At 39.6% G+C, this 13,561-nt stretch overlaps 1 protein-coding gene across 2 annotated transcripts in view; it reads left to right on the plus strand.

Annotated features, from left to right (window-relative positions):
* The window catches only part of CUX2 (cut like homeobox 2), a 291,553-nt gene that overhangs the window by 170,411 nt on the left and 107,581 nt on the right, over positions 1–13,561 (plus strand). For both annotated transcript variants that reach the window (XM_075273161.1, XM_075273169.1), the window contains exon 4: positions 13,210–13,288. In XM_075273161.1, coding sequence (XP_075129262.1) covers positions 13,210–13,288 — 79 coding nt within the window. The remainder of the gene's footprint in view (positions 1–13,209; positions 13,289–13,561) is intronic.

A 13,561-nucleotide genomic window follows, 5' to 3' on the forward strand; every position in this document is an offset into this window, starting at 1 on the left:
AGATATAGGATTGGATGTGCCGAAGAGTACGGGGAATACAAATGCCTATGTTGTGGTTGACTTGACTGACAGGCAATTTACTGTCAGCCCACTGCCGTCTTCAAGAATGATATTCTGCCTTACAGAATTGCTTTTGGCTTGGTTATTTTATTTTAGGGATGTTGGAACTTCGGTAGTCGGAGTTTCATTTCCTTTCACAGTGTAACACCTGTACATAAAGAATGGGATAGGCAACTCTTATACTAGGGTTATGGGTAGGAGTCGCTGCCTGGATGATGAAATCTGTCTTATATGTGTGAGACGGCCTCACATCATTGTCCTACAAGATAATTTAATGTACCGGTGTCCTGAGGAGAACTTGTTTTCTGAAACATGAATCTCTCTCTGTGGAGCTTGAGGATATTCCTATATCTTTGAGTAAGAATCAATGCAATCTCTGTGTGCATTCCCAGCTTGCTAAGTGATCTAGTCAGTGCTGTCTATTTTGTTTGTGCTACAAGCTGTTACCAGTGGTCAATGCACATTATTTTAGTTTCCACCATTTTTTGTTACAGGGGTTTTCTCTAGATATTGATGACCTATCTGTAGAGTAGGTCATTAATATCAGATTAGTGAAGATCTGACACCCAGCAACCTAATGATCAGCTGACAGCAAAAGCCCACAAGTACTCAGCTCCGAACATTGGGGGGAATTTATTAAGACTAGCGATTCTTATATCAGTCTTAATGGATTCCTTGGGAATCTGCTTAAGGCTAAGCCGACACATTGCAAAGTGTAGCTAAAAAATGCTACAGGAAAAAAATACAATGAAAATGCTTAGCGTTTTTTCTGCAGGATTTTTTATTGTGTTTTTGTTATGTTTTTCACTGTATTTCTTCGCTTATCTCATTCACTTTACTAGTATTGTAAAACGCAGTGTTTTTTTCCAGCTGCTTTTCTGCTTTGTTTCCCGACGCACATTTCGGCGCTTTGCCTTCTTCCGGGGGCAGAGCACCGAAACGCGCATTGGGGTCGGCAGCTTGACCTTATCTTGGACTCAGCCAGTATAGGTATGTGTACTGCCCTTTACTATATCTCCATCTTTTGGGGCTAGTTTGTGTATAGATTCACGGTCCTCTCTATTTTATATGCATATATGCTGTATATATCTTGTGATATAGGAGTATATTTAACTACATGCATATTGTTGGCATTTATGTACCTGGTTTATAGGTGGATGTGTATAGGATAATTCTATTACACTAATACTATTTAGATACATTGATGTGTTTTTTTGTTTTCTCATTTATTTGTTACTATTGTGATACTCACTTTGGCTTTTGTGATCTGATGCTGCACCATTGAGTCCATACTTTCCTTGCAGTATTTTCACTTTGATCTTCAGGATGTGATACCTATCTTGGCCACTTCATCTTAGATTGCTGTACTGTATCTATACAGATTGTATCTATGCACATTTCTGTGCACACTTACGTTTATCCTCATATGTGATGTCTCCCCATGGAGTGTATATTTTACCTAGGTCTAAGGTTTAGTACATGGCTGATTTTGCTACCTGTATGGGTCCCCTGTTTTGTTGTATTTATCAATAAACATGTTTTATCTTTGTAACATATGTTGAGTACTTCCTTCCTTTTCTTGTTCTGTTTTCATCTAATCAGGAGAGTGTTTTGAGCCGCAGATCCCACAGCTGCATCAGCCACGGAATCTGCGGCAAGATCGAGTAAGACGCTTCTTTTTTCCTCGTCCTGCTGCGATCTCTGCCTCCCATTGAAAACAATGGGAAGTGGATTCTGGGAGGAATGTGCTCTTGATTCGGGGGCGAGATCTGGCCTCAAATCGGCAGGAAATTCCTCCGGGATACTGTTTCTGAAATTCCTCCATGTCAACACACCCTAAGGGTCCATTCACATGGAGGAAAATGGTGAGGAATTTGGTGTGGAATTTCAGCTAGCAGAAAAAGGAACCCATTGAAATCATTGGGAGGCTTCTTTTTTTAAGCTCTGAAATTCCACTCCAAATTCCTCACCATTTTCCTCTGTGTGAATGGACCCTTAAAGTTTCATAAGGGACTCCACCTTACTTACTTCCAGGACGAAAGATGAGCATATAGGAGAACTCAAACTACCAGTATGGTCCTGTCTGTTTTACCAGTATATACTATTTTGCCTGAACATCAGTACTTAATATTAAATATCTGTACAACAGCTAGTCTTGGTGAAATACCCTGCAGGTTTACTGCATAGGCCTATGGTCATTTTGGGTGGTCATCTCTAATAGGTTTCCCTGTAGTATATTTTATCTTATTTACTGGATGCCTGTGTGCATTTACAGATTCTGGAGATTTGCATTTTGTCACTAATTCTATTGAATGTGCTTTCCTACGTAGATGTGAATGTGAACTTTATATGAGAGCAGCTCCCATAACCTCTTAATGAAATTAGGCGTAATGGATAGGGTTTACAGATGCCTTAACTGTTTTTTCTTTTTACCAAGCGGATCACAGCTGGCTGATCTTCAAAGCAGCTATAGATCCTCAGGAAATATCCCATGATCTCTGGCAGCTCCCTTCTCTTGCTCTGTTGAAATTCAGTGTTGAGAGAGAAAAGTCTACCTGCAAACATCAGAAGACACTTGCTTCATGGGCGGACATCAACAGCAGGAACCTTGTTCAAGAAATGGCCCTTTGGTCTTCAGAATCTCATTTCTAGAAAATAGATTGATCATTATAGAGCATTTTTCTCTTTGCACTCCAGCTAGTCGCTTACCAGCGCACCAGTCTATTAGTAATTGTGAACCGTTAGGATTACTAGGACAGGCTATTGTATGCAGTCCGGTAGATAGTAAGAATAACATTTTGTATTTAGGGCGGCAACAAGTCCCATTACCTAAAGGGCCGCTGTGCAGCCGCAGACATGGTATGTCTGTCCTTGCTTCTGCCTTAATGGAGTGCCAAGGGTTTACAAGTGTATTTTAGATCTCGGGAAACACAGTCCTACTGGAACATCGGTATTACTAGTATTAATGTCAATAATAATACTCTATGTAGTATTTTATATGTATTTGTTAACATTCCATTGATAACATTATATTTGGGCAAAGTTTGGCATAAATGTCATACGGCGCGATTTTCAAGCTACTTTGAAAACACAAGAGAGAGCACCACACGGCACCTTGTGCATTACCCTTTTAAAGTGATTCCACAAAGTATTATTCAACATATAATCACCTTTAAGCGCTGTGAAATGATCACAGCACTCAAATATCGCTTCATAGACAAAATGGCTAGTAGCTGGCAGATCTTAACCGTGAAAGCACGTATGCATGGTACTATACAGAAAAGGACCTATCAAACCAACTTCTACAGAAGTATCAAATGGATAAAAGGATCCGCGCTTACCAACCGTAGTTCTTGTTTCATTAGTTTATTAAAACCTCACACACAACGTGTTTCGAAACCCGGAAGCTGGTTTCTTCTTCAGGTGCACAAAGGACAGTATTGCATAGATACTGAGAGCACATAATGAAACAAGAACTACGGTTGGTAAGCGCGGATCCTTTTATCCATTTGATACCAATGTAGAAGTTGGTTGGATAGGTCCATTTCTGTATAGTTTCAAGCTACTTTGACACAAAATTGCGGCCGATATATTGTTTTGTGATAGCCAGTAATAATTGTATCGTGTTTAGCAGCAAAAGTTGAGCTAGTATGTCAAATTTCAGCATCATAGCCAAGTATAGAGCTCTAATAGCTATGTGCCAAAGTTTGCAAAATCCTCTTAGCTGAAGCCGCGGTCTTGGTGGAACCTCCAGTGAAAGGTCAACAGTGCCCCAGGTATTTGATATCTGGCCCTAAAAATTTACAGAACCTAGTTTCAAACATACATGTACATCCTTATAAATTTTCAGCAAAATCGGAGATGGTCGAGTGGGGAGCACTGGTCCACTTGACATGGAATGACCCTATTCTCTTTCCTCTGGATGGACATGGTAAGAATATAGTTTTACTAGAGGGACCTGCTGCTTTTTACAACCTTATCTACTATTTTACTATTTGTTAGCCCTCGTTCACAACAGCGTTTGGATTCCGTCCGGGGAAGTCCGCATAGAATACCAAACGCAAGTGCTGTAAAAGCGCACGGACCCCATAGATAGAGCTTGCAATTGCATTTGTATACCATTCGGGGGTCTCCATGCTGACTCTCCCTGGACTGAATACAAAAGCAGATGTGAACCAACCCTTAGTCTGTGGCAGTTTAATATCCATGTACTTGCACAGGATGTGGTTTCGATATGCCATTTATCTTCATTGGAGAGATTTAACAAGCTATAAAAATGATCCACCTGGTGTCCGTTCTTTTATACTGAGACCGGTGGCTGAAAAAGTTGGGTTTATCACACTTTTTCTTCTGGCAATTTTCAGTCACTGTGACGGAGTCTCCAGAGACTCTGATGCAGATGTGAACCCAACCTCATACAACAGCATGGCAAAAAGATTTAGGCACATATGCAGATTTTCATATAACACTAAGAAAGAGCAGTTCTCATTATTCTCACTATGTATTACATAGTTGTCCTTTCAGTTGAATGAATGCCATGTCATAATATATTTATGTGACTGGGCCCTGCTTTGAGAATTTTCCAAAAATATCCTTCGGTTATGAAAGTGAGAAGACTCCTTTATATAAATGTATAAAATATATATATGAGACAAAATATATTAACAGGAATGGACAGAAGAGGCAATGGGATACCAATGATGCACATTCCATATTTTCAGTGCAGGTATTGCATGCCAATTTGGGGTAGTATAAAATGAATACTTTTTGGGTGCAGAAAGCTTTTTCAATCTTTATTTTATTACATGACTCATATTTTGAAATTGAATTTTTCAGATTATATGGACAAGGGGGTAAAGATGTCAGATAAGACCCCAAAGTACATAGTGAATGTATTCATGAGATGGCTAGATATCCGTATTACAGATATCACCTGCTTTGCTATTTTATTGCTTACTGAAGTATAAAGAGTCTTTTATAGGTACAATGTATCAGCATGGAAAGCACAGCTAGTATGACATTGCGATTCTCAGCAGAATATCTGTCATATCTACACTGGCACATCAGAATACATCTCTAAGCAATAGGAAATTAGTGCATTGAAAGTGCTGCATTTTTGTCATTAAAACCGGTGGAATTTCCTACACTAATGCTGACATTGTATTTTATTCCCTAATTATTCATCTGTAAATTGCCAGTGTGCTGTGCTAGGACTCATTTTGTGTACTTAATGTTTTTTAATGTTTCTCTTTTTTCCCATTTAATGTTGCCGTTTAATCTCTTATATAGAAGTAGGTTTTTTTTTACAAATTATAAAATGTTTGAAATATCCACTCTGTCTATCTGCAAAGTATGTTAATGTATTTTTTACTGATTTCAGCCAAATAATGAGTCATTATGGAATTATCCATTGCCACAGAGCTAGCTGTCAAATTAACACTCCTAAAGTAAAGCCGCGGTCCTAAAAGTTATACAGGAGTCATTGCCTATTCATTTTGCTTACCTGCAATTTATTTTCTTTAGCAATGGTTGTTTAGCTGCTTTTAGTTCTGCTTCATTTAGGCACATTGGAGCAAATTTATTAAGAGCCTCCAGTCTCTTAAAAAATCAGGTGCACATCCATGTGCCAAAATGGAGGTCTGTGCCAGTTACCCTGGTTCCACCCTACTTTGTTCACTTTGAAGAATGAAGTGAGTGAGGTGCAGAACAGGGAATGTGACACACATTTGGCACACGAATGGGGCTTGCTCCAAGTATGTGCCACAATATCACCTATATACACATTTTTCCTTCCAGTATCTTCCCATTTTAACCAGAGGCCAACCCAATGATCTACTAATTTAGCTACTCTAAACCCTGTCAAAGCTGTCATCTTTGGGGGAAGCCATTCCTTGTCATATATTTCTTGCGTCCAAATCAATCGTCAACAATGCATGGGCGTATCTGGTCCTCCACAGTGGGGACTACTCTTACATAGTGGATTTCCATTATGTCTGATGAAAAATGGTCCTCTGTGGCTTCCATGTGCCCCTGTATGCCAGAAATTCTGCTTTGTTTTCCTGTTTCTCCAGAACATTTCATGACTGATGTCCCAGCAGGGCACATGAAGGGCCTCACTCTGGTATAGAGGCAACATCTGAACAATCAGATCATTTGCAATCCTCAGTCCAAGATATTTTTTATTATTCAGTAAAGAAAATTCTGAAGGGAAGACACAAAATTAAAAAATTTTTTACAAAATTTAATATGCGATTGAATTCTCTAATGCGCCTTAGAATGGAATAGAGCAGAAGCAGACAATACAGCTCCATTGTTTGCAGTAGCCAGACCTAGTTACTGCAGGTTAGATCATTGACTTGAACAAGAGCTAACCTACAGTAACTCGGTTCAGCCACTGAACAGAGAACGGAGCTGCCTGTTTCCTATCCCATTATCTGTGAATCAGATGCTGAGAACAGTTGACCTGTGGTGGTGCCAGGTTTTTCAACCTCCACCGATCTACTTTTGATGACCTTTCCATATTTTTAGCCTGGAAATTATTTCAGGTTTATTTTTTCACCATAAACTGACCCTACCATGCGCAGGATGAAGTATTTACCTTGGTATTTGTGCTCTTCTGTAATCTTTGAGTAGAAGCAGTCTAGTTATAAATGCTTGAAAGCATAAAAGTCATCTTCAAGTAGTCATGGTGGACAAGGAGCAGCTTCAGCCTGGTCCTTCTGTCCATGTTAATCATGCCCAGGAGGTGTGATTAAATGGTGGACAGCATGACTTGGCTGTAGCTGCTCTCCACCCATCCTGTGACTACTTACAGATGACTTTTTATTCTTTCAAACATTTATATCTTCACTTTGCAACAGAAAGATCACAGAGAGCCCCAATGGAAAAGTAAGTTCTTCATCCTGCAAATGATGGGACCAGTTTATGATGAAAAAAAAAAACACCTGACAGGTTCCCTTTAAGACAAACCTAGATTGCTGCCATTGATCACCTCCATTCTTTGGAAAGCTTACACTTCTTGCTGCTTTTATCTTTTTGAAGTGGTCTAATGTTTGTAGCTTATGGTCCCTCTAGAGAGCTAAGGCTTCTTGTTGGACTTCATAGAAATATGTAGACCCTGTCTTCTGGAGATAACATACTCTTTATCTGTAAATGGACATATTGTAAAGCAATGTGTCCCTTCATGAGTTCATTCATTTGATCCAGTAGCATTATGATGCTGTCTAGCCATAAAGAGGCTCAGATAACATGCAATTACTCCTTTTAACTACATTGCATTGAGTAACTGAATTTAGGATGGAGCGTCTGCTAAATGTTGTTACATCAACAACCCTTTCGTTACCCTCACTGCCTACTCTTCTCATAGCAGTGGCTGAGCCCCTTCCTCCCTTCTCCATGGCGTCTATTAGTCTGAGCTGTCAATGATCTAACCTCCCACTCTGGCTATTGTCTATGCAAGTGTGGAGTTTGCCCCTCCGCACATCTCCTGCTTTCTTGGAAGCCCTGTGCCAGATCTGCACACTAACAAATTAATTAAATTCTTTATGATTATATTCACTGCCCTTCCTCCCAGATGGAAAGCTGCTGTCTCAGGGCATAAATAGACAGGGGGGAGTGGGATGATTTTCATGGGAGTTGGGGCAGACAGCTTATCAACACAATATACAATCAATAGCGCTGAAGTCAGCCGTCATTTTAAGGCTAAATAAAACAGGATAGCTGGTCATAAGTGCTGTTTATATCCTTCTGCAGGAAACCATTTCAAGTGAAACAAATTTTCTGTGTCTGAATGTAATGACCATGTGTTCTGCTGCCTCCATAACATCAATTATTGAGGAATGGTCTACGAAGTCTGGTGTTTGCTGTGGGCTTGAAGCATGGCTTCTACATCGTACGTGACTTGTTGCATACCTGAGTGTTACTTATAAGTTTTCATACCCCAACCAGAATTTGTAAGATTTCTACCAGTTTGGAAAATAGAAAGCGTTCCTGCAAAACACCATTCATTAATTTAGGACTATTGGTCAGGTGAAGCTATTTATCATGATAGTACTATGTGTGTTCTTTAGTAATAATGATAACTCATATCACACGGAATGATTCGATTAGACGTTTTCCTAATAGTATATTGCAAGGGGACTCAGGTCTTACCAACTTGTTTGAAGATTACATTATGTAATGCAGTGGATGTGTATCATTGAACAGATTTGACTTTGGGCTTGTCTTCAGAAACAACCTGAGTCCACTTCTGATTGTCAAATGATACCAAACTATAGAATATTTCTTTATATATATATATATATATATATATATATATATATATATATATATATATATATACAGTCCTATGAAAAAGTTTGGGCACCCCTATTAATCTTAATCATTTTTAGTTCTAAATATTATGGTGTATACAACAGCCATTTCAGTTTGATATATCTAATAACTGATGGACACAGTAATATTTCAGGATTGAAATGAGGTTTATTGTACTAACAGAAAATGTGCAATATGCATTAAACCAAAATTTGACCGGTGCAAAAGTATGGGCACCTCAACAGAAAAGTGACATTAATATTTAGTAGATCCTCCTTTTGCAAAGATAACCGCCTCTAGTCGCTTCCTGTAGCTTTTAATCAGTTCCTGGATCCAGGATTAAGGTATTTTGGACCATTCTTCTTTACAAAACAATTCAAGTTCAGTTAAATTTGATGGTCGCCGAGCATGGACAGCCCGCTTCAAATCATCCCACAGATGTTCAATGATATTCAGGTCTGGGGACTGGGATGGCCATTCCAGAACATTGTAATTGTTCCTCTGCATGAATGCCTGAGGATTTGGAGCGGTGTTTTGGATCATTGTCTTGCTGAAATATCCATCCCCGGCGTAACTTCAACTTCGTCACTGATTCTTGAACATTATTCTCAAGAATCTGCTGATACTGAGTGGAATCCATGCGACCCTCAACTTTAACAAGATTCCCGGTGTCGGCATTGGCCACACAGCCCCAAAGCATGATGGAACCTCCACCAAATTTTACAGTGGGTAGCAAGTGTTTTTCTTGGAATGCTGTTTTTTTTTTTAACACCATGCATAACGCCTTTTTGTATGACCAAACAACTCAATCTTTGTTTCATCAGTCCACAGGACCTTCTTCCAAAATGAAGCTGGCTTGTCCAAATGTGCTTTTACATACCTCAGGCGACTCTATTTGTGGCGTGCTTGCAGAAACGGCTTCTTTCTCATCACTCTCCCATACAGCTTCTCCTTGTGCAAAGTGCGCTGTATTGTTGACCGATGCACAGTGACACCATCTGCAGCAAGATGATGCTGCAGCTCTTTGGAGGTGGTCTGTGGATTGTCCTTGACTGTTCTCACCATTCTTCTTCTCTGCCTTTCTGATATTTTTCTTGGCCTGCCACTTCTGGGCTTCACACCTGGCTATGAAGTTCAAAGCTCACTGAGGTTAAAAAACCAATTTTGTGCTTCAGTAAGTCAGTAAAAAGTAGTTAGGAGTATTCAAATCAATAAAATGATAAGGGTGCCCATACTTTTGCACCGGTCAAATTTTGGTTCAATGCATATTGCGCATTTTCTGTTAGTACAATAAACCTCATTTCAATCCTGAAATATTACTGTGTCCATCAGTTATTAGATATATGAAACTGAAATGGCTGTTGCAAACACCAAAATATTTAGAACTAAAAATGATTAAGATTAATAGGGGTGCCCAAACTTTTTCATAGGACTGTATATATATATATATATATATATATATATATATATATATATATATGTCATGAGACGTGGCTAAAACATAAGAGTGTGCTCAGCAACATACATCATACAATCATGATTGGTTGTTGGTTATCTATCCCCTCCCCAGTGCTTAACTGAATTAGCTTTTTATCTCACTGTTTTGCATTGATGGCTCTGGCATGTTGCAAGAGATTATAACTTCTGATATTAAAATAGAATAAGCAACATCTCAAAAGCAGAACTAAATGCAGACATTATTGCGACATGGTATCTTTCCATAAGCTTGAAGATAACATATATTTCTCTATCTTAAAGATGTTAAAGAGACAGCATATTTATATGGCAGGCTATTTCTAAGAGTGTTGACTAAGGGGTCTTAGTGGTATTCACCCTTTAATCCCCACATAGGGATCTGAACTTTGCTGATACCGGCAGGCTGCTACTTCTTGGAGTAATGTTCATTCACGGACAGCTGGGCTGGTCAAGAGACATCAACCTTAGCATCAAAGAGACAGGCATAGATGTGGTCAGGAGACAGGTTGAGGTCAGGGCAGACAGAGTTTATGAATAATGGTAAGATAAAGGTCAGACAGGTGGCACAGAGCTTATACAGTAAATAAGCAGAGGTCAATACAGATGGAACACGAACGGAAAATACGAACAGAACAATGGGGAACATCTATGCAGGCAGGATGCTTATTGTTTAGTTAGCCTTCCAAGAGGGAGGGTGCCTTATAAAACAAAGGATAGGTAGTCATTGGTGCACACTGTGTCCAGAATGTATAAGCGAGTCCATTAAGAAGCAAGGAGGTCACACCTGTGCGCACCTTGGAAACACTACTAGTCCTAGGGCCAACAAGCCCATGTTATAGGAAGCCAGTGGCTGGTGGAGAGAGGCAAAACGCCGAGTGTTACATGGTACAACCTTGCTATGACTCTTGCTTCTGATTCTTATTTTGACTCTGCCTTCCTTGGCTTTAGTAGTAGATCCCACTTCTAGTAACTGTTATCCTTCCACTGCTTTTGACCGTGTCTCTGTCTAATAAAATGTCTGGTTTTGACACTGAGATGTTATATGGGTTCAGATGTATAAATGTAGAGTGACTTTGTTGTCTGTTTATTAATTTCAATCTTGGCAAATAATAGATTAATCTTTTTATATTATAACATTACCATTGAATATTTATTGTGTTCTCATTTTAGGATGCAGACTAACAGTAATTCATTGTTGGTGCCGCTCTAAATCATAGGTTTTCATCTGTCTATGTATTTATTGTTTTTTAATATACTGCATTTTATACTTTTATTTTTTTTTAATGGGAGCTACGTCAAGCAAGCTCGCGTATAAATCTTAGATGACAGCTATTTGTGAAACTGGTACAATCATAGCTAAAGTTTTTGTAAGTTTATTACAAGTGTTATCTACTCAGCCGTTTTGTAAGATACTGAATTACTATTAAGAATTAATGATATTGACTATAAATTCACTGTCGCATTTCTTCCAGCATTTTAGGTAGTATATTTGTACATTGTTCATACAGCATTTTAGTTACTAAGATGCTGGGATTAATGTTAGGAAACACTTTGTTATGCCTAGTGCAGGGTATTAGTTGTCGGTGCATAATGCATGCATTGATATAGTCAGGACCTATAAGTATCTGGGTGTGCTCCTCTATAATAAACTAGACTGGGCTGATCACCTGGAGGCGCTGCACAGAAAGGGCCACAGCAGACTCTGCCTGCTCAGGAGGCTGAGGGCCTTCGGAGTCCAGGGGCCACTTCTTAGGGCCTTTTTCAACTCTGTGGTTGCTTCAGCCATCTTTTTTGGTGTGGCCTGGTAGGGGAGCAGTATATCAACCAGGGACAGAAATAGACTTGACAGGCTGATCAGGAGGGCCAGCTCTGTCCTGGGGAGCCCCCTGGACCCAGTACAGGTGGTGGGTGACAGAAGGATACTGTCCGTGGTGAGCTCCATGCGGGAGAACAAATCCCACCCCATGTATGAGACTTTGATGTCACTTGGCAGCACTGTAAGTGACCGTCTGCTTCACCCCAAGTGTGAGAAGGAGCGCTATCGCAAGTCCTTCCTTCCAACTGCGATCAGGCTGTATAATCTACATCAGACCAAGCGAAGATCACTACGCACAGAAAACTAATGATTATGAAGTCTTCCTTCTTTCTCTTCCGTTTTTCCTTAGCTGCTATGGACTCCTAGTATATCTTCTCTTCTCAGCATATGTGTGCCTACTTCTGTAATATATTACTGTGTATTATCCTGTATCTGTATTACTATGCTGCTGTAACATGCTGAAATTTCCCCACTGTGGGACTATTAAAGGATTATCTTATCTTAATGCAGGGATTCAAGGAATACCAAAGAGGGAAATCCTGTATTGTTTTGCACACAGTATTCCATTAATGCTTAGCTACCTGCTTATTTACCTCTATGAAAATGATTTGATCTACCTTTTAGCGCCATATATTTCTGAACAGTTTATATCAACCCTATGTTGTGTTATAAACAGCATTTACACTTGGCAATAATGGCGGATTGCAGCACCACTATTAGGAAAACCCTTAGGTTTTATTATTTTGCAATCTCGGATTAATCTCGGTAGGATATGTTCCTAGATTTACATGTTTGGGAACCTAGTTTGGCCATTGCAATTACATGGAGTATAAGACCGTGGATGTGGCATTTTAAAAAAAACTGCAGAATGTCTTAGCAAAAGTTCTGGATCTATGACAGGCTATGGAAGGAATTTATTAAGACTAGCGTTTCCTACTTCAGTCTTAATAAAGCTCTCAAGTTACACAAGGCACGCCTGAATTATTAAGAGGCTGCAGCTTCTTAATAACTTAGGCGCACTGCCATGCATCAGACTGGATATCTATACCAGTCAGGAACGTACATAGATTTTCTGTGCAACTTACACCAGTTTTCTGGAGTGCGGCATAATATGTTGGGTCGAGATGTCCCCAAGGTGGTCCACCCCACTCTCCTCACACTTTCACCTGTGAAACTTGGTTGTGTGAGTCTAGGCACGATAGGATAGAGGATGCTGTGAGCATATCATGACTATAGAACACTACTTTACTTTTAGCAGCTCAGTGGAACACGCTGGACTAAATGAATGTCGTCTGTCACATCTCGTGCATGGCTGAGGGTGCAGGACACAAATTCCAATCTGTTTTTCTTTGGCACTATAGCATGAACATTGGAACACTAATAGTAACACCAACCCCATGACAATGAGCGCTGAAGGGTTACAAATAACTAGGGTGTTGACATCGGAGTATTTTGCCATCTACAGTGTTCGCAACACTAACATTTCTAGAACTTTCAGTAATATTCTGTAAATTAACTGTGTTTTCTATTGGCTCTTTCACTAGGTTGTTGCTCTTAGCAAAAGAAGCAAAGAAGCAGAGGCCGCCTTCCTCAGTGTATACAAGCAACTCATTGAAGCACCAGGTGATATTTCTTTGAATTGATCTATATTGTATTTATTTCATGTGCACTCATCTGAGGATATAACTTTTAGCCATTATCAGTGTTATTTCTGCAATAGTTATTATGAATTTGTTCAATATACTATTTTGTTATTTCATTATTGTATGTGTTTCTTGGAAAGTTCTGTGACAAGTGCAATATGGCCACTATTACAAAACCCATTGAGGCTAAGGCCCCATGTAGCGGGTTGCAGCAGAAAAGCACTACAGGAAGAACCGCGGCGGCAATGCATTG

This window comes from Leptodactylus fuscus, chromosome 1 (assembly GCF_031893055.1).
Source record: "Leptodactylus fuscus isolate aLepFus1 chromosome 1, aLepFus1.hap2, whole genome shotgun sequence".
In the NCBI taxonomy this organism is placed as follows: Eukaryota; Metazoa; Chordata; class Amphibia; order Anura; family Leptodactylidae; genus Leptodactylus; species Leptodactylus fuscus.